At 40.6% G+C, this 21,507-nt stretch overlaps 1 protein-coding gene across 1 annotated transcript in view; it reads right to left on the reverse strand.

Annotated features, from left to right (window-relative positions):
- LOC311005876 (NACHT, LRR and PYD domains-containing protein 14) overlaps positions 1-19,954 on the reverse strand; it is a gene marked incomplete at both ends in the record, with an annotated part of 65,211 nt that extends 45,257 nt beyond the window's left edge. Inside the window, 4 exons of the mRNA XM_083998483.1 lie at positions 139-239; positions 5,248-5,293; positions 17,491-17,591; positions 19,792-19,954. Of these exons, the coding sequence (XP_083854609.1) occupies positions 139-239; positions 5,248-5,293; positions 17,491-17,591; positions 19,792-19,954 (411 nt within the window). The remainder of the gene's footprint in view (positions 1-138; positions 240-5,247; positions 5,294-17,490; positions 17,592-19,791) is intronic.
- Positions 19,955-21,507: the final 1,553 nt, after the last annotated feature.

Genomic DNA, 21,507 nt, shown 5'->3' on the forward strand with positions numbered 1-21,507 from the left:
TTGACAGGAATGTTATGAAGTTCTTTTGGAAGGAAAAAAAATAGCCTCTAATCTGATACAGGGTAAGGCCTGAATATGAAACTGTATTGGAATTGGAAGACGAAGATGAGGAAAATAAGTTTTGCTCATAAAACTCACATTTTCTTCCAGTTGGGTTGCCTGCAGATTGATGAAATCAAAGTGCAGCGATTTCAGGACGACTTCCAGAGCTTCACAGGAGCGGTGGTCTAATCGCTCACCTTGATAGAGGCAGGCAATCAAACACAAGATAATTGGGAGCCTGTTTGCTAACAGGCAAAATTGCACAGCCCTAAATGTGCTTTATCCATTTTTTTCCCCCTGAAATGAACATTCCAGCCAAAATCACGACAAAACAACTTCCTCTATAGGCAAAGTTTATTTGTGTGTGTTGTGTTGTGTTGTGTTTGTATGTGTGTGTGTGTTTTCTTTTAATAAAGTTGTGCAACTTAATCAGAAACAGAGAAAGAGAAATAATGATGGCAGCTCCAGTTAGAAGGAACTGAATGTTGTTGTTCATGATTGCTTCCAAAGACGTGGCTGCTCGAGTGTCCATTGATTACCAACTGCCTGCGCGGCATCGTAATCAATGAACTGACGCACCTTTATGCACCAACTGAACTTTGAGAATTCCTTAAACGTCTGATTACGTTGAGGTACGGAATGAACACTTTACCAAAATAACAATATACAACAAAATAATAATATTTAACTGTCAGTCCAATTCAGTTGCACATGCAAATGCAATTGATCACAGTGTCAACATCATATTGACTACACACAGAAACAGACATTATATTTCACTTGTAATTAATACTGCTCTTAATAAATTGAATGTAGGACTTGTTGGTTAATATATTATCATTATTAATATTATTTTAGGTTTTGCTGTTGCTTCCTTCCCACTTCAGGAAACTGATACTGATACAGACAAAGGGTTGTTATCATCCTCTATCATCATATACTTTTCCACTGTTCCACTCTGATGCTCTGCTTTATGTTATATTAAAACATTAATATAATTGCATTTTTTTTTCAGTCAGTTTATTGCTTTTAATTTGATAGTCGCAGCCCCTGTATTTGTCATGCTTTGCAACATACTTTTTTTCTTGTTTGTTATACGTATAAGGTAAAAGATAAGGTAAAATTATGTGTATATTTCTTATCAGAGGTTCAGTTTACATTCATCTACACAGTCACTCTTTGTTTCTCCTTCTTATTATTTCACTTTTCTATCCAACCATTGATCGTAATGTTTCTGTGATTATTATGTTTTTAGGAATGATTATCTGGGATCACTATTACTTTAATTGTAATCAGATTATTGGAATGTGTTACTGCTTCATATCCATTCATCATCTGTTTTTTTTTATTGCATATTTTAATGTACAGTGTGATAAATATTCTGAGTGATGTCTCTTTACTAGTGGATCTAAGTGCTTTAAGTGAACATTTTGTAATCTGATTACTGTTTGCTCCCCAGCCCTGATCAGAAGTCACACTCCAAATCAATCTGTGACTGATCAAATGAGACTCAATCTCCCTCTCCTTCTCTCCCTCTCTCTCCTGGGTTCTTATCTCCACAGCCAAGAAGGGGGAAATGATAATTACTATCATAATTATTTCCAAAACGATACTTCTCTCCTCTGTTTTAACAATAATCACTTAACTGAGTGATGGCAGAGGGCGTGTAGGGTGGATGGGAGCACCATCTGAAATCCCATTTTTCTAATCCACCCTGCGTCGGGGAGATAATAAGGCAGCAACACCCGCAGTCAGATGTCATCAGTGCGTGACAACAGTGACGCCCATCATGGCGTCACACACAACTTTAGCCTGCTGCTGAATACAGATGTGCCTGCTGCTGTACTTCTACACTTGAAGGAGCCGGCAAAGTTCAGAGTGAGGACACTTAGTCCACTATTCTCTGATACTTTGAGTTTGACTGAGAGTTTGGATTAGTTTATTGTAAACCAATCAAATTTAGTTTCAATTGCTCCCAAGCATCTTAATCTTTAGTTAATTAAGAACAGCTCATCTTTTCAACCGTTACCATACAGTTTCGACCATTTCCAGCGCTAGTGGTAGCCCTGTTGGCCTGAAGGACTCCACCTGCAACTTTAGATTGGCACCACTGGTCACTTTACTGTCTACCTTGGGCCACAGCCTCCAACACAGAGTCTGATTTCAAGGTGTTATTGGCTGATAGTAAATGGACTTGCTTTATACTGTTTTTTTTTGGCATTGACCCTTTCATGTTTGGAGACAGGTTTTTGGGGTGCTAATTCACACACATTAATACATCCGATGAGCAAGTGTGGGTTCAGTCAGTGTCTTGCCCAAGGACACTGGAGGGACCGGGAATCGAACCCGCTCTACCTCCTGAGCCACTGTCGGTGAGCACCACTGGGTCCAGTGTAAACATTATCTGAACCCCAAAGACCACTGAAGCCTACACATATTCCATAGGTGGTGAAGGCATTAGGCAGATCCAGTACACCATTACTTAGAAAGGAAGTTCATGAACTTGCAGCATCATCTGCAGATGTATCATAGACAAACAGAAGGCTGCATAAAAAAGTATGCCACAGTGGAGGAGCGCCAGAGGACGGAGAGAAGTGGCATCACTTGGAGAGTGCTGGAGCATCATTGTGTCACTGGTGGCCAGTGTGACTGGTGGACCAAATAGGATTCCAAGGCACGATCCAAAAGCAGAGATACTCCAGAACCTTGACTGAATAAGAAAGAGACCATTGTCTCAAGTTGAGTCAGTCTTGGTTTATAGTAGCCTTCATGTTGCCTTTGATGTTATTGAATTAACACAAAAAAGGCAACATGCCATCCCAGTTGTTGAATGTTGCTTGCGTACTGTGGGATGTACGATAATGCAGGATAACACAAGAGCACGACCTGAGAAGTACGACGCTGGTGTGCCGTGACAGTGATCTATTTTGCCGTACAGCTGGACAAGTCTTCTGACGTTTACATTTACATTTTACTTTTACTCATTCAGCAGAAGCTTTTATTCAAAGTGGTTTCCCAGTGAGGGACAACCCTAAAGCTCCAGTGCAGTATGAGGCCTTGGTGTAAGTACTAAGTAGACTGCATCAGTTCAACAACCACAAAAAAAGGTAGAAGTGGTCTGTGTGTGTGTGCAACAGATTTTGCTGAAGTCCTGTGGAGAATTGTTCATGTGTCTTCACACCAGCCACATCTCTGCTGTGATGATGCTCCTGCTCAATTAATTTCTGATTTATTTATAACAGGAGATTTCATACACAACTAATTTTTAGGTATAATTGCTGCCATTACAAGGATATGACATCACTGGTCTTTTCTCTGCTTGCCATCGTTGGGAACCGCATGCAGCACGCGTGCATTAAAAATAGACTATAGGTCTTATTCTCTAAACCACATGATGCAGCCGCAACACGAAACGCGGGCATCTCAAATCCACGTGTGCTGAAATGAAAATCATCACATCCCACCGCCGCCATGCTCATGACCACGCATATGGTGCGTTCCCATCCTTTGGCTATGGGGAGGCTTTAGGAGCAGAGATGCTCTGAAGAGATGAGTCTTGAAGATATGAGGGACGTCCAGCTCTGAGCAGCTTGTGGGACCATTGAGGAACCAAAGAACAGAACACCACAAGAACCACTCATGTTAGAAATGGTGCAATGTTTTCCGGGGAGCTTTGGTAGATAATATGAGGAATGATTTCTTTGCCGAAGAAGACCTTGAATGGTGGTACCATACAGATGATGTCACATCAATGACACATCGTACTGTCAAAAAGAACCAAGAGAGAGCGACAGGTGCAAAAGGAGCCACCGTTTCATGGCCGCCACTGCTCTGTATGAAAGACGATACAGGTTGTTTGCCATAAAGAAGGAAGGTGGCTAATTTATCGTCATGTAGAACTGAGGAAGAGGAACGATGACCAATAGTTCTTCAAGAAGAAACAGACCAGCATTTGATTCAGTTGTCAGGAAGGTTTGGGTCCAACTTCTGAAATGACCCGCAACAGGGAAACCTCTGGATTCTGTAGCTGCTGCTTCTTGATCATTCTCCATTCTGGGCTGCCAGTCAGTATCGCCCTCTGTCAATCAAATCAAATTCCTCTTGGCTTTGACCACCACCACCACCACTGTACATGAGTCAGGCTTTTCCACTGTTCACTGATCACTAAATCAAAGGCAAAGAATGAGCTAAGAGCAGCTTTGGATGCTTCTCTGTGTGTCGCCCTCCCCACCACCACTTGATATTAGTATTTCCCTGAAGCAAACTCAAGTGTCTCACTGAGGGTATGCAGAATATTTATTTAATATGTAGAGGTGGTTTAATTTACTGTTTAATTTTTAGGATCGGGACATGGCTTCAGCTTAAGTACTTGGCTTCTAGGTTTGGATCAATGTAACAGTTACAGTAAAATTCATTTTAGGATTACATTATTGTGACGCTAACTATGGGCCACAACCCCTGGTGGGTTGCAGAGTTATTACAAGTGAATAACGAATTATCGGTTAATTATCACTTCATTTTCATGAAAAAAATTAAAGAAATAAACTAATAATATTTTAAATGTTTTAAACTGAATGATTTTTGTCCTTTTGCTTCCAGTCTGTTCAGTCATCATTAAAATGTTATTGCAGGTTTGGGTGCAGGTCGCCAACATCCCTGAGATTCAAGCAGGCCATGGGTTGGTAAAGGTTGAGAAGTGTTCTGTCTGACATGTTCTGTGTTGTTTCTAGAAAATAGTTAAAAATGGAGAAACAGTGGAATAATGGAGGTGGAATAATTCTGCTCCGTAGAGTCCAGTGATGATGATTGAACAGTTACTGCTGCTCAGGGAAATTTTTACAACATGGTAAGTAATGAACTACAAACAAAGGCTGTGCACACATTTTGCTCAACATGATCATTTCCACAAATACACTCACTTGGCAAGAGTTCCAGACTCAGAGATTGTGTGCGGCATCAAATGTATCACACGCATCACAAGAGATTTTTGCTGTTAACCGACATTAATATTTACATGAAGTAGTAAAAAATATATAATTATCTTGGATATTTTTTTATTGTATTTTAACTGCTGTCCCCTTTTTGAATCTTTTCTAATCATTTTCATTGAACATGTGAAACAGTAAGGAAAAAAAACGCAGTGTCTTGTATCACATAAAGCCCTCAATCATATTTAATAATGATGGAGTGAGGCGTTCAGCTTACCTTTGAGATCCAGACATTTCACACTGCCACCTACACACACACCCTGCTGAGAGAGACAGAGAGAGGGGTAGAAGCAGGAGGTGTGAGGGAAAGGCGCGAACACACACACACACACACACACACACAGATATTTGGCAACAGCAGTGCATCATCCACCCTCCCTGGTCTCTCTCTGCGCGGCCTCTCCATCCATGCCACACTGTACCGGTTTGATCAGGGAGGCTTATTGGACGCCAGAGCATGAATTATAAATTTCACACAGTTTACCGCCGCCGTTGATGGTGACACGGCGTCCTAATTAACCAGTGTATAATAATTAGAAACAGCTGGTCATCAGTTGATGTGTTCATTTGCCAGAGCCACTGTTCCACATACATCTAATTTGACTGCATCAATCACCGGAGGTGGCAGATTTGTGCGGATGGTGGAAAACACTGATTTTTTTTTTTTTTTTTTTTTAACTGACAAGCAAAACAGAGACAGGGAGCAGGGTTTTCTAGCTGATTGTAGGGGGAAATTCAGAAACAGGGATCACTGTGGATACAAATGTAAAGGGAAAACTGACTTTTTATCAATAAAGGTTTTTTACCTTTGACTCCTTTTATCTTGATATACAAATACATCTTATCGCTAATCATTTATTTAGTCTGGTATCAAATTAGGGCCTCACTAAAAAAAAGACATTTCTAAGAGATGTTCGATGACTGTTTTGTTTTAGCAGCAGTAGGCCTATTTATCAGATTTTGGAGGACTGGATATCAGCATAAAATATCAGTCAGTGGAAGCTTGGTTAAGGGCCCTGCATCCACCAGGGGGCCCCAAAAGTGAGCAAATTAAAACAGTGAACCTCTGTTCATTTGTACTTTTCATGGGGAGGAAGTCACACTGAGCACTGTTAGTGTGTGAGTTGTTTTCTCTGTATTTTATTTGAGTGATTGTAAATGTAGTGGGCTGGTCTACACGTTACCGTGGAGATATTAAAATGGTTGTTTACAGTTGTTTTGTGAGGAAAAATACTGTGTTTATTGTGCGCGTCCTGAAAAACATTTTTTTTTCAACGTGATTCTTTTTTTTTTCTTGTGTGTGTGGCTTCTTTTGTACTGGAAGTTATTTGGTCATTTTATGTCTGTTTTTATTGGATAGTGTAGGAGATGGAGGGAGAGGAGCTGGTCGGGATGTGTGGGTCTCCCCACTTTCATTTATGTGTTTTAATCAGTTTCCCATCCTTGGTTTGAACTCAGGTAGAGTTGTGTTGATCAATCAGATTGTTCGATACCCATGTGTGGCTCCTTTCTGAGCAGTTACCCATAATTCACTGCGTTAACAGTACAGCACATGTAGTATCTTGAGAAACGTATCTCAACAGCCTGTTGTGACTGTCTGAGAAATGTCTGTTTCTTTTGTCCCCACTTTTCTCACTCCGTTTCAAGTAGGCGGGGCTCACTTGTGACATCACACAGACATCTAAGCACCAATCGGGTTTCACCAACATTTAAATCAAAATGATTCTGGGGTTGTTTGCTGAGCTGCTGTTGAAACCACACCCCCAAAGTTCTGGTGTAAATATTTCATTGTTAAACTAAGTAAGAGTTAAAAAATATTTTTAATATGTTTGAGGAACCAAACTTTTGTGAACTTTAAAATTTTTTTTAGCTACACTTTGTGTACCTGTGTTCATTAGATTAACATTAGAAGTCTGCGAAACAATAATTTGTCATGGTGTCCAGGCCTGTCTCGGCCCTGTCACACCTCAGTCAAACCCTGACCACTGTTACGCCGGCTCGTCCTGGCCGCCCCGCTGAATTACTGCCTTCTTCTTGTTTTTTTTGTTGTTGTTTTTTTTGCGAGTGGCGCCTCATTTTCCTTCATCTTTGCTAAATATGATTCATTGTTCAAAGGGACACGGGGAGTACAAAAGGAACTTGGAAGGCTCTCCTCGCTCGGCTCTCGTGCTACAGAGAGCGGAGCAAGGCTGGAGACAAAAGGACAGTGGCAATAACGTGCTCCTGTTGAAAGAATTAGGAAGATCAATGGGACATAAATTGCACTGTTTATGTATACAAGAGGCTGGTGTGTAATTGGTAGAGGTGGTTGAATTTCCCCCTGTAATCATCTTAACTGACACACACACACACATGCACACACATACTCATGCACAAATGTGGGAATGTGTACATGTGCAGGGTGTATAAATATATATATATATATATATATATATATATATATATATATATATATATATATATATATATATATATATATATATATATATATATATATATACGTATAGATGTATATATTTATATAAGTAATGTACAGTACACTGCTTTACATAAACAAAGGAAGGAGAGCAGATATAATTCCCGAGTTTGATTCCAAAACTATAACAAATTATAATGATCCATGGTCTGCTTGATATATTTATCATTTATTTTTACTCCACGCATCCACAGCGTCGATACCTTTAAACCGTGAAATCCCAGCTGGATAGAGGCATGTTTGGGTTGGTTATAGCTCGGTCTATTTCACAGTCTTTGTGCGCTTTTCTGTCACCTCTGAGTTTTTCTTTCTGTCACTGCAACAACTACAGAAGTAAAAAAAAAAAAAAAAAAAGGTGTGCTGGCGTCCGGCTGGCAACTGCTTGTGAAACTGGTTTTGTTTGTGGCACCGAGCCAAACGAACGATACTCAGTAAGAATGTGCAAGCAACTGGCTGGCTACCCATATGACACACACACACACACACACACACACACACACACACACACACACACACACACACACACACACACACACACACACACACACACACACACACACGTAAAGAGAAAGAGAGAGAGAAACACACACGCAAGCACTTCGTCCTCCTCACAAGGAATACAGTGGCGGCTGTTTTTCATCTTAATGAATTTCTGAACTTGTTCGTTCCCTCTCCGCTCGCCGCTGCCTCGTGGTGAAAGACGGAAACTGAAGACGCCGGCTGCCAAATCAATTGATGTGTCAGGAGGGAGAGAGGACAAAACGGAGTGATAAAAAGAAAAGCATTCCCTCTCACACACACTCTCTCTCTCTCTCTCTGAGACACACGCAGGCAGCAGGAAAAGACAGAGAGAGAGGAGGTGGGGGAGAGGGGAGGAGGAGGATGAGGAGGAGGAGGGGGGGTCTGGTTTCCAAACTTGACTTCCACAGAAGTCATCTCTGGTGCATTCACTATTCTTCACTCAGCCGTCCACAGCTGCTCTGCCTCTGCGGGTGGCTTTGTATTAAAAACTGTTTCAGTGCACAATTTCTCCTCTTAGCCCATTTAATTAACTGACAAAAATACACACACATACACAAATACACACACAGATACATATATATGTATATATATACGTATGTATTTTTAACATGTATTTCCAGAGCTTTTACGGGTTAAAAAATCACCCACACGTTTTCCTTTCAGCATCTTTTCTGCAATAAAGGATAAATTATTTAAAATAACACGACCTTTTATCTCACACCCTTTGAAGGCAGCAAATTAAAAATGTAAATTGGGAGTTAATTAATATGCAAATATATTCATTCGCTGTTAACAATTAGCAATTAAAGCTGCAGTGTGAAAGAGCACAGACAAAATTAGTAACTTCATTTATCATTTAAAAAAAAAAAAGGGGGGAGATCTAAAAATGTACATAAAAATTCTAATTGACTTTCACAGTATTCGCCACTGTCGCTGCTTTTGTTCGTCCGCCGCAGTTTTTTGAAATACATGATAGCGGGCATTTAGTGACTTAATTAATGCCACTTTATGTAAAATACACTGTCCCCTTAAATGGTTGATATCAAAAATAATGTACACATTCATGCGTGTGTTTGTGTGTGTGTGTGCGAACAGCAGCGCGACACAGCTTCAGCTGTCTCATCTGTGTGTGTGTGTGTGTGTGTGTGTTTGGCTGTTTTGTTCATTTAACTCCCTGCTGAATTTCACATTCAAGTTTTTTTGCGTGTTTTTTTTTTCTTTCCTTTTTCTCTATATGACAGTATCAGACAAAATATCACAGAGATGAGATCAGTGATGGTGCAGTTTTTTTTTCTCTTCCAATGTGCACATGAGAAATATTTAGAATAACATGTGTTAAAATAACAAGCTGGCCACTGTCATAAATTGACACTTTTTTACAGGAGACACATGCAGGAAGTGTGTGTGTGTGTGTGTGTGTAGTGAATTCTAAAATAAGCCGCCGTCTCACTCTTTCTAACAGCAAGTGTTTATCAAAAAACTGTCTGACGGAGGAGGACGCCTGTGCTGAGGGATTCTGGGAGTCTTGCATCGACGGGATCTGTTCACTGGCACGAACATTTGATTTCGCTACATTTTAATGAATAAATAAAACCTATTTAAAATATAAAATTTGAATAAATAATCCTAAAAATCTGAATCTGAAAACACACAATCGTGAATCAGTGTCAACGCAGTGACCACACACGGAGAAATTTTCACATCACAAAAAAGAAAAAAAAAAAAGGAGTAAATGTAACAGACAGAATATTAAAAGCAGGGTGGGAGGAGTCACATCACACAAGTAGAAATATACGGCTTTACCAAATAGGAATCAATCATATCATGTGAAACACATTTCACATGTTAATCACTCGCTCCATTTAAAACGTGAAAATCACACATACGTATAGACACATGCGATTTTTCACATGACATGTAAGATGTGAATATATCACATATAATTTCACGTCGGTGCGTCACATCAGCTCACATTTGATTAGGATTCAGTGTAGAATGAGAGAAAGAGAGTGATCAGGACATTTCAGTTTGCGGAAACTTTGGACAATTAGAGGTTTTATTGTGGTATTAGTTATTTTTTCTTTTTTTTCTTCCCCCCTGTCCAGCACAGGTGTGTTGACAGGTGTGTTGATGTGGGAATGGAAGTTGTACTTTTCTTTTTTTACCGTGCTGATTTGTGGTCACTGAGCCTCTCTCCTGTGTGTGTGAACCCCTCAGTGAGTCCAGGTCTGTCTGTGATATTATACTCACAAAAAGCACTCATATTACTTGTGCGACCATCCGACCGTGCAAATTCAATTCAGCCTAATAGTGCACCACCAATAGTGCATCGCGCACGGCTTCCGCTTTAACTGCTCCTGCTCCCATTCAATTAGAGGCAGAGGATGTAAAATAGACTCTTTTACATGTAGACAAGCTTTTATCCCTTTTTTCACTTATGTGCGCTGCCTGGTTCCCCCCGCGCGGCATTAAAGCCAGATCATGTACAGCCACGATGTGTGTCTTAAATAAAGCATGTTGTGGCTTACAGTGTGTGTGTGTGTGTGTGTGTGTGTCTGCTTGGTCCAGTGTGATCATCATCCTGACCCCAAACTCCTCACTTTCCTCCTTTCCCCCCCTCCCCTCCTCTCTCCATGACTGTCGCCGTTCTCCATTCAGATGTGACACTAACCGCCTTGTTACGCCGTCTCGGCCTGTTATGAGAGGAGTGACATATGTCCAGTCCCCCCCCCCCCATCCACCCATCCACCCCACCCCGCTGTTTCCCGATAAGCCCTCACATTCAGACGCACTCCTCTTCCGCCTCCCTTTGCTTTTATTTTGCATGCGAAACCTTGCTAACAACCACCACGGGAAAAAAAAAATAGTGTGGCACTTACTTAGTGACATTTACCTCGCTGCCGACTATTCCGCACACGGGGGTGTGGGGTGGTGTGTATGTGTGTGTGTGTGTGTAGGGTGCAATAACAATCAGCATGCATTTAATTTAAAAGAAAAAAAATGTTCCCTTTACAATTACGCAGGCAGGGAGAGATATAGCTTTCTGTGTACTTCTGTGTGTGTGTGTGTGTGTGTGTGTGTGTGTGTGTGTGTGTGTGTGTGAGTGCGCGTGTGAAGGGAGCTATAACAGTTGTGCCAGCAGACTTCCGCAGTGCAACATTAATGCTAATCAAAAGAGCTGAGAAAGCAGCGGTGGTCTGCAAAAACAGATTTTCTCTTGTCTTTTCATTTCTGGAGGGATTCTCTCTTTTCTCCCCCTCCTCCTCCTCCTCCTCCCTCTTCCTACCCTTCCTCCTCCTCCTCCTCCTCGGAGGGATTTATCCCAGGAAAAATAATATTTATAGGAATTGAATCTGACCCCCCCCCCCTATTCCCCACCCCCTCCTGAATTTGAGAGAGGTGCATTGTCATGTAAGGCCGTTTTTCCTTGGCTGCAGGATAAATAATGAAAGTTAAGTTGTGGTAATTGATTTCTCTTCAGTCCACTCAACTGAATAATCTACAAGGGAAACAACCACTAAGCTATTCATTAGAAGATTTGCCAACATGCAACTAATTCTGAGCTTATTCTCCAAACATCATGGAACGAATACAAACTCATAGTCAAAGCTTTGCTTGATGCAGAATCCTTTTGTGTTTAGAGGGTTGGAAAACACTTCAGTGGAAGCCCACAGACAACATTTTTCCCCTTCTGTAAACTGAAATAAATAAATCAATAAATAACCCTCAGTACATGAGGGAAGAGGGAATGCCGGGCCAATCTGCCTCTTTTAACTCCGCACAAACTGATGCATACGATCAAAATTCATGCGGGATAAAGAGTTTACCTGAACAGATTATAGAAGAGGGGATGAGACATCGAACGTTAATACATTTTTATTTCTTTCATGAGACTTTGTTGTGTTTTTGTGAGAATAATCATTTCTTGCTGTGGTTTCTTTAATTAAAATGATTTAGTCTCTGTTATTCCATCCAAAATTAAAAGATCAGCAATTAAAATCTGCTTTAAAAAAAAGAAAAAAAAAAAGATTTCTGTCAAATGACATCTGCATGATGTATGATTTCATCTAAAATGGATTTGTGATTCCTCATGTTGCAGCTCAGTTTTAATAGAAGTGATCATATTTAAAGACTGATCAGCCAATCAGGAGGCGGCAAGGTGAACCCCTATACTATGTTCCCACCTGCGAATCACCTCCTGATGTCTGTCACTGGTTTCGCGTCGCGAGTCGGAACTCGATCGTCTCGGTTACGAGCCAGGGAACGAAGCGCACACAGACACACACAGGCTTCACAGTTGGCACGGTGACATCACAAGAGTTTTTGAGCGTGGCGGTCTCGGACCCCGCTGGCTCCTGCAGCCTATTATTGTTTACCACTCCTATGAAAATGTCACCAACAGCAATACTGTTTTATCCACTTACAACATTTCAAAGGAGTGAAAAGGGGCCCAAGGGTGCAATAAAAAAAGCTTTAAATAGTCTTCAGTGCTGGTCCTCGGGGGAATCGCCCCTTGCCTGAAAAGACCTAATTTAATAAATTTGCTCTTTAGGCGTTCATCTTTGCGTTTTGCGTCGTCTTATTATGAATTCATTCGCATGCAGCCCTTTTGGTCTAAATATTGCCCCTCTTAGCTAATGCTTAACCATACATATTTTACTCTTTCAGGAGGACCACCTACATTTGTTTCCAATGCAACCGGGTTCATTAGCACCTCAGAGATAATACGCCGGCTGTATGCTTAATGTAAGCACTGCTAAGTCTCTAATTTTCCACAAATAATTCCCCTTGATCTCGAGTGAAATTTATGCAGGGGGGTGGGGTGGGGTGGGGGTGGGGGGGTTTGGAGGGTGGGGGGCGTTGTGGTGGGGTTGAGCAGCGTGCTTTAACATGGCTGGTCCAAGTAAAGTAAGTATGTACATAAAATGAATTATAAATGGCAGACTGTGTGTGGCTAAGAGAGAATAAGTGAGTTTATTTTATTGGAGAGAGATAGCGAGCGTGTGTGTGCGTTTGTGTGTGTGTGTTTGAGAGAGATTTAGAGAGAGAAAAAAAAACTAGAGGGTTTGTGAGAGCAACTGTATGTGTCCACGATTACTCTGCTGCTTGCCGGTGACTGTGTATAAAGATGGATTACTTGTAAACTCCAAAAAAGTGAAGTAGCCTATCTCAACAGCCCCGTGTAGCAGGTACACACCTAAGATGTTTTTTGTTGTTGTTGTTTTGTGTCATTTTAGTGTTCATTTACCTGATAAGTTTGGATTTAATTTGTCATTTTGATGCTCTTAAACAAGAGTTTAATGTCGTGATTGACTCATGGTTTGTTCAGAAGAGCGGGAACCTCAGTGGCTCCACCCCCTCATCATTCCTGCACAGACTCTGGCTTTAAATCAGGTATCTGAGAGATTTTGACTCAGTCATTTGTCCGGTGTGAGGAGGTGGACGAATACAGTCACTGATGCTAGCTCTCCTGTCCTGTTTGCGAGGAATGCACCACCGAGTCCTAAAAGTTCATGGTCCTGTTGCCATCACGCCGCCGCGCCACGGATGAGTTTTTCTAACTGAAGACAATAGAAATGAGAGAGCTGTGGAAGTGAAGCCATGTGGCCTGAGGTTTTCAGAATGTGATGTAGGAAAACTGGAGATCAAAGAGATTCTTTAGAGCCTGTTAATCCTTTAGACTCTGACATCTTATAGAAGAGTGGTCCCTAATCATTGCTGGGCTGCATGGAAAGGTCACTATTGACCACTATGCATTATGTTCAATTATCATTTATGGTCGCACTGTTTCTCTGTCCTCTGCTCTCTGGGAGAAGCAGGGCTGCAGTACACACACATATAGCCACACACACATAGAGTGAAGAGCAGAGCGGCTGCACACAGAACCAGGCGAAGTAATTAATGAATTTTACTGTGACTGTTCTAAAAATGAAGACTATGCATTTCTCCACCATCTAACACAACAACACTTGTGCTCTTTAAGGTAATAGTGAGTTGTTGTGTCCTTGTTATCAGTGTTAAGGATGTCAACAGAAGGCTAAAACACACATAACACTGCAGTTATTCTACCGTGGAGAAACTGGTAGTTGAAGTTACGTCAGAAAACTAGATAAAACTATGTGCATGCACCAGAAAATCTGATTGAGTGTGGCTGATTGTTGACTGAATATTAGGGGATGGTTGAAGAGTTTGAGTTAAATTATAAGTATCAGCATGTTTTCCAGTGTTTGGTTTCCAATTAATGACAAGAACAATCTTTGAGGCAGAATGATGTCTGTGAAGACCAAAGATGTAAGAGATTCCTCTGGATCACTCTTGTCCTTCAAACTCTACAGCACAGCAGTTTAGAACGGGACAGAACGGGAGATTAGCACATGGCCATAAGTTTATCCCATATGTTGATGATGGGGAGGTAAACCGCAGCCAAGACATGGGTAAAACGGTGCCATAGACTCTATGGACGTGGTTTTGAAGTTAAGAGTGAGCTGCTCTGCCACTGTCGTTTTGGCGGTGTCTGAGAGGAACTTTTAGCACATTCAGTGTAAGCTTTATTTTTGGTCAAAAATAATTAATAATTATACTGTAATAAACCAGCAGTATTTACCCTGTTCATACTGAAATAAACTTCAAGTAACAAACAATACACATACTGTTGTGATTCTAGAGACAGTAGTGTCTTGAGCAGGTTGTGTGTTTTCATGCAGTCTTAAGGTCTTTTGTACACTGAGTTCGTTGTTTTTTTTTTTTTCATTAAAGTTTTCGGAACAGGTTCAATTTCCCGCATTTTTCACATCTGTAAAAAGCTTTCCTGACCACTCACATCAGTGTTTTCGAGGCTGCTCCATAGATTCCGGCTGAGCTGCAGTGGAAATCGGTCATCTTATTTTTAATGTGTGGCTCCAGCAAAGCTAATAATCTATCAAACTGGACCACTGGGATTCTAAAATAAACTATGGAGGTGATCATGATAATTCTGCAGCTCATTTACAAGCTTGATCTTTCTCTTTTTATTTTTCTATAAGAGAGAGGACCACAAAACCATCCTCACTGCGTGACGACTTTTGTCTCCCTTTCCAAAGTTTGGAATAGAAAATAAAAACGCATAGTAATAAAACGCATCAGACTCAGTGTGTAAGGTGTCTCTGTGTTACGATTTTTGTCTGGTGACGGGTTAAAAATAACGCATACGAGAAAAACAGACTTGGTGCACAGAGACCTTTAATCTCTGAAATAAAGATGTCTCTCACTCAATTACAAAATGACTCCTCCTAAAATTGCAAGTCAAGAAAGGAACTTGTCTTGCTGCAGCTCTACAGTCAGTGTTTATGTGTGTCTATAAGATTCTACTGTTACTGTGCATGGAACCGTTTTAAATGAAATCTCAGGTTTTACTGTCAGATTTACTGTGACATGCTGCAGGAGGGAGCGACTGTAACATTCCTCTTGTTCCTGGCACCAGGTTATAGTGTTGATATTGATCCCTCGTCTGGGTGCTGTAATATCATTTACAGTTACAGTACACTTATTTTCTGAGCAGAGTTGCTGATGTTGCATAGAAGAACAGGGTTACACACACTTTAGTACATTTCAATTTGCTTGGGCCATTTCCCTCCCTGTTGGGAGTTCGGACCATCAGATTGACTCTGTTTGCTCCGTAAGCCTTTAGAAACTGTGGAATCATCTTTTACAAGTTCACTGCAAATGACATGTTAAAAGTTCCTTCAAGTATAAAGGTTTGCTTGAAATCTTATACACTTGAAGGGATAGTTCAACATTTTGGCAAATTGGCCCATTGCATAATCCCTATAGTCTTAGTAGTAGGTTCGTTACATTTAATTGTCGGTGCAAGCTATTTTTAGAATGGCGGAGCAGAGCTGTGAGCTGCTCAGAGCTACGCTACGGAGGCTAATTTCTTGGTTTCCCTCATCAAACTCATCAAATACACAATCCAACAACTCTAAAACGCTCTGGTGGACAAGTTGTGACCTGCACATTCACCACGCTAGAGATAATAACGGAAAACGAGAGTGTTTCGGAGTTGTTGGATTGTGTGTTTGATGAGTTTGATGAGGGAAACCAAGAAATCCCATTAGCCTCCGTAGCGTAGCTCTGAGCAGCTCGCGGCTCTGCTCCGCCATTCTAAAAATAGCTTGCACCGACAATTAAAGGTAACAAACCTAGAGCTGCAAGTGCACAAGATTAGACGAACAATTAAGATTAACTAATTAACATTAGTTCTCTGAGAATCACTTTCATATCCAAGCACAACTAACAGTCTAACTGAAATATCTCTGACTAACTCAAAAATGTAATCCAATCCAGCTGAAATCGAATTGAGAACTGAAAATCAGGACATCCACTGCAACATCCAGTGTCTACAACTTCATTACAAGTTTCAGTTTTAGGTGCTTGATATTGTGGATGCATGAGCAAAGAGAAGCATTTATTTTAAAACTAGGCTAATACATAGGAGTGACGATGAAGCCAAAATAAGACACATAAGGTCACACTTCTTCTCTTTGTGCTTCCTACCACTACACTTCACTGTTAAAAGAATCCGAAACTGCCAAAAAAATCTTTAAAAATCCGAACAAAAGGCTAAATGAGCTTCAATAAATCATAGATAAACACAGCCAAGCGGTTGTCTTGAATGTCCAATTCTGTTTTGGGTCAGGAAAATACAAGGATTTTAGGGGTTGCCTAGCAACACTAATCATAGTCCACCTGTCATTGGGTGTGTTGTCCCTCCCTGGTATTTACTCACTCATTCAGTGTCTGCTGCTCAGAGACTGGGAAATGTGTGTGGCTGAAACAGGTGCTGATCCGGTCTGTTGGCCCTCTATAGACTGTTACATCTCAACAGCCACCTTGTAATCACATTTATCTTATTATTTCAAACCACACAACTTTTGCCAAGTTTGCCTATTACCAGACACATTTGTGAGATCTGAGACAAAAAAAAAAAAAAAAACCTCTTCAGTTGGCACTGCACTCTGAGAGACGTCTTGACATCGCTGCGAGCTGTTCCAGGCACCGCAACATTTTTCAAACATGTTTTATTTCATCGGAGCCAAAAGCAGAATGTGCTTGTTGTTGCAGCGACTCAGACATGAATCAGAGGCGCGAGATGAGGAGTACCCAAGAGGAAGGAGGGAGATAGTGGACACACGTATGCACACACACACACACACACACACACACACCATAAATACAGCTATTACTTACCTTAAGCTAACTTAAACCTAAACTAAACATAAACCTAAGCTTACATCAAGTCTTCAGCAGATGTTTTCCCTTCCTCAGCTCAGGGATACACATGTTGAGGAATACAAAAACTCGGACAGACACGACTAAGCTCCACCCACACAAACTCACACGGCAACAGTAAATCAACAGAAGCGCTCGCCTCATGCAGTTTGACTGACGAGTACAAAACTGGCGTTGATGTGTGAGGCCGTGTACCTGGAGCTGCTGCAGGATGTGCTCTCTGGGTTGGACCTGGTGTCTGCTGCAGCTCTGCTGGTAGGCCACCATTACCTCTGTCAGAGTGAGGCAGCTGTCACCTAAAATAGAACAATACAATCATCCACTGCTTTAATGTCTGCACGTCCCAGTGAGCCACCAGCAACCATTCACAAGTGCTTAAGAGGCCCAGAAATGCCATACGGCAAATTCTGCCATGTGTGTGTGTATGTGTGTGTGTGTGTGTGTGTGTGTGTGTGTGTGTGTGTGTGTGTGTGTGTGTGTGTGTGTGTGTGTGTGTACTAGGGGGAAGATGGCAGTCAGTGAGAAGTGAGAGGGACATGAATGTCTGTCTAACAATAAATCAACCAATCAGGCAGCTTGATTTATCAACCATGGCCGTATGGGATGGGAAATTCCAGATGTGAGAGCCTACAGAGGATTTTTATGACTAAAACATGTAAACGTTTTGATCTCTGTACATCCTTTAAAAGCTTCAGTGCATTTCATTTTAGTTCATTGTGTTTATATTCATAATAAAACAAATGTATATAAATGGTGTATCATTTATCAAAATGAGATCCAGACTTATGGTTTACTTATGATTTATCATTTGGCTTGAAAATGTGAGTCTCATATCCTGACCAAGGCATACTGTAAACTGTACATTTAAAATCAGAGGTTAGTCAATCTATAGGCTATGTGTATGTGTGGTAAAGAGGTGAGAGGTGAGGAGGATGTACGGTCACTTGTTCACTGAAGCCAGATTCATACACAAATATTTGGTGAAAAGTTCCCAGGATTAGACAAGTTGTTTGAAAATTGTTGTTGTTCTCTTGATAAATCTTAAAACAAAACATGATTTTTAAAGGGATAGTTCACCCAAAATTCAAATTTCACTCATTATCTACTCACCCTCATGTCGACTAAGGACTGGGAGAATTTTCAGAGTCCTCCGTGCCTTCTCGGAGTTACGGGGCGGTCCGCGCAGCAGTATTTGTCCATATAATCGTTGTGAATGGGGCTCACTTTTCTTTGTCCAAAAAGACACATCAAAAAACATCCAAATACCTCCATAGTGCTCGTCTGTAATGTCCCTCTTGTATTGAAGCCCGACATGAGAAATTGTTCCGAAAAAAATTAAATAAGTCTATATTTTAAACTTGTTTGTAGCAGAAGCTCCCAGTGTCTCAGTTCACTGCTCTTCCTGTGTCAGTGCAGATTTGCACTGACCGTTGGAACAATTTCTCATGTTGGGGCTTCAATACAAGAGGGACATTACAGACGAGCACTATGGAGGTATTTATATGTTTTTTGGTGTGTCTTTTTGGACGAAGAAAAGTGAGCCCCATTCACAACCATCATATGGACAAATATTGCTGCGCGGACCCCCCCGTAACTCCGAGAAGGCACGGAGGACTCTGAAAATTCTCCCAGCCCTTAGTCGACATGAGGGTGAGTAGAAAATTGAAATAGAGTGAAATTTGAATTTTGGGTGAACTATCCCTTTAATAATTTCTAGGCCACTAGTTTAAAAGGTATGGAGCATTAGGGTCTCGTTGAGGAAGAATTACCAGAATGAAGAAAAAAAAAATCATATTGCAAGAGAAAAACTCATAATATATTAAAAATAATGTGGTCACTTTTTATGAATTTATCAATTGTTATAAATATTTTCTCTATATTTTTTTTCTTTGCTTCAAAGCTTCCAAATGTTAGGGCTTGCTTCTTTAAATATTATTAGTTATTTGCTGCAATGTCAGATCAGTTTTTCTCCCTTAAAATGGCCCTAATACTCGTATGTGAAACGCTGCATGTCATACAACATTAGCAGTGCTAGTGCCAGCCTTTTTTTACCCTGCAGGTTAAGACCACATGCCTGAAACATTACAACTGTCAGTTTAGTTTGTCACAGCTTACATACAACCTTATTTTCATTTCTATTTAAATCTAATTTAAATCCTGCCAAATCACACTGGCTTTACGAGACGTATGCCCAACTTCCCACCTTGTTTGTTAACAACCTATAGCATTAGCGTGGGATCTTAGAAACAACAGTTTAACCAGTATGGTAATAAAATATTAATTTAACTGACTGGTATTTCTGCTGCTGACTACAGGGGGTTTAATCATCACAACATCCCTGATGGAAATATAGATATAGCCTACTGTAATTATTTGGTGGCTTTGTTAAATCAATGTAAAATAGTATTCAATCTCATAGAGAACACAAAAATAACATGGTACTGTACTGTCTTAATATTACACTATCGGACCACACAGGGTTAATCAGCAGCTTACCCTTTCTGGTGTTCCTGTGCTCAGCAAAGCCGGACACTATCTGTTCATCTGGGGGGAAAGACACATGTTTCCCTCCTTTACTCCTCTTCCTCTGGTTGTCATCCTCGTGTTCTGCGGTGTCGTCGCTCTGCTCATCGTTCTCTTGGTCGCTGCAGTGGGTCATCCCTGTGTTCAGGAGGAGTTTTCAGAATTTGAACTTCAAAACAGGAAGCGCTCGACATGTCAACAGCCAGCGTAGGTCCACTGTGGAGCCATGACTATATAGTTCCTGATCCTGATGGAGAGGGGTAACAGCAATGTGCACACAACAGCTTACATGTACAAACAGTTGCATGCAAAGTGCTGCTCTTTCCACTCTGTGCCACTTGAAACGGCGAGACACTAAAGAAACAATATCTTATTCATGAGTTGTGCGCCGGGTCGCAGGTGAAACCCAATATATTTGTATCCAATGGCACATTCAAAACAGGTAAGGGCCATACCTATTCACATTCACCATTTACAGCAACACTCAGGTGTTTACAGGCAATAAAATGAGCAGGTGTGATATGGGAAATTCCACTTTTATTGAAACTTTGATCAAGAAACTCTCAAATATGAGGCTACTATTAGGCCTAACTCTTGTCCAAACAGCCAACTCTTCTCACCCATGACTATACTAAAGAGTTGCACTGTTAGGCTAACTTCTGGAGTGGGTCATGTTAAATAAATGTGCATTAATGTAGCTAACTGCTTTTTGATCCATTTTTTAACGTAACATTAATATTTACACTAATGTACCAGGGTTGGAGACTTCCATCTTTGTACAATTCGCAGCATTAGTTCTGTGAAAATATCTTCAATAACAAATCAAAATTGGTATTTAACTAAATGAACCAAAATCTAATCAAACCGGGACCTTGTGAATCTGCAATGAATCAATACAATCAGTAAATTAGTAGTGATACCCAGCCCTAGTGGCCATTAACATATTGACATGTTATGACATTTTAAAAAATTCAAATCAAGGTTGAGCCGTGTGCCAGAATCGGAAATATAAACATCATTTAAATGTGAAAGCTTGTGAGTGTGTGTGTGTGTGTGTGTGTGTGTGTGTGTGTGTGTGTGTGTGTGTGTGTGTGTGTGTGTGTGTGTGTGTGTGTGTGTGTGTGTGTGTGTGTGTGTGTGTGTGTTGCCTATGTGGGTGTGTGTAGGTGTATTTCTCTATGTGTCTGTATATATGTCACTGTCTGTATTTGTGTGTGGGGGGTGGGGTTGTTTTTTTGTTGTTTTTTGTTTTGTTCTCCTTCTTTTCTTTGTGTTGCTTCTAGCATGAAAGGTGCATTATAAATAAATAAAATTTGAATTTGAGTTTGATTGTTAGGAAAATCCCAACTATGTTTCAAGGTGATTAGAGTAGAAGAATGAATTATCTTACAAAAAAATTAGTAGGTATTACCTACTACTGTAGGTTACCTACTAGGTAACCTATCAGTAAGAGCATGACGCAGTAAAAACAAAAGCAAAAGGTAAAAGCATGTTTTTTGTTCTTTATGTTTCAATATGTATTTCATATAACTTACTAATTTATTAATTTAGTTATTTATGTTAATATTTTGCAGATGCATTGTTTTTATGGCATCCCTGTGACTCCATATAATAAAACAAAGAGGGACGTTAAACTTTTTTGCTAGTATCGTTTGGTTTACAGTTCATTAGCCGTTAGTTATTGAAGAT

The sequence above is a fragment of the Trachurus trachurus genome (assembly GCF_905171665.1).
Source record: "Trachurus trachurus genome assembly, chromosome: 22".
In the NCBI taxonomy this organism is placed as follows: domain Eukaryota; kingdom Metazoa; phylum Chordata; class Actinopteri; order Carangiformes; family Carangidae; genus Trachurus; species Trachurus trachurus.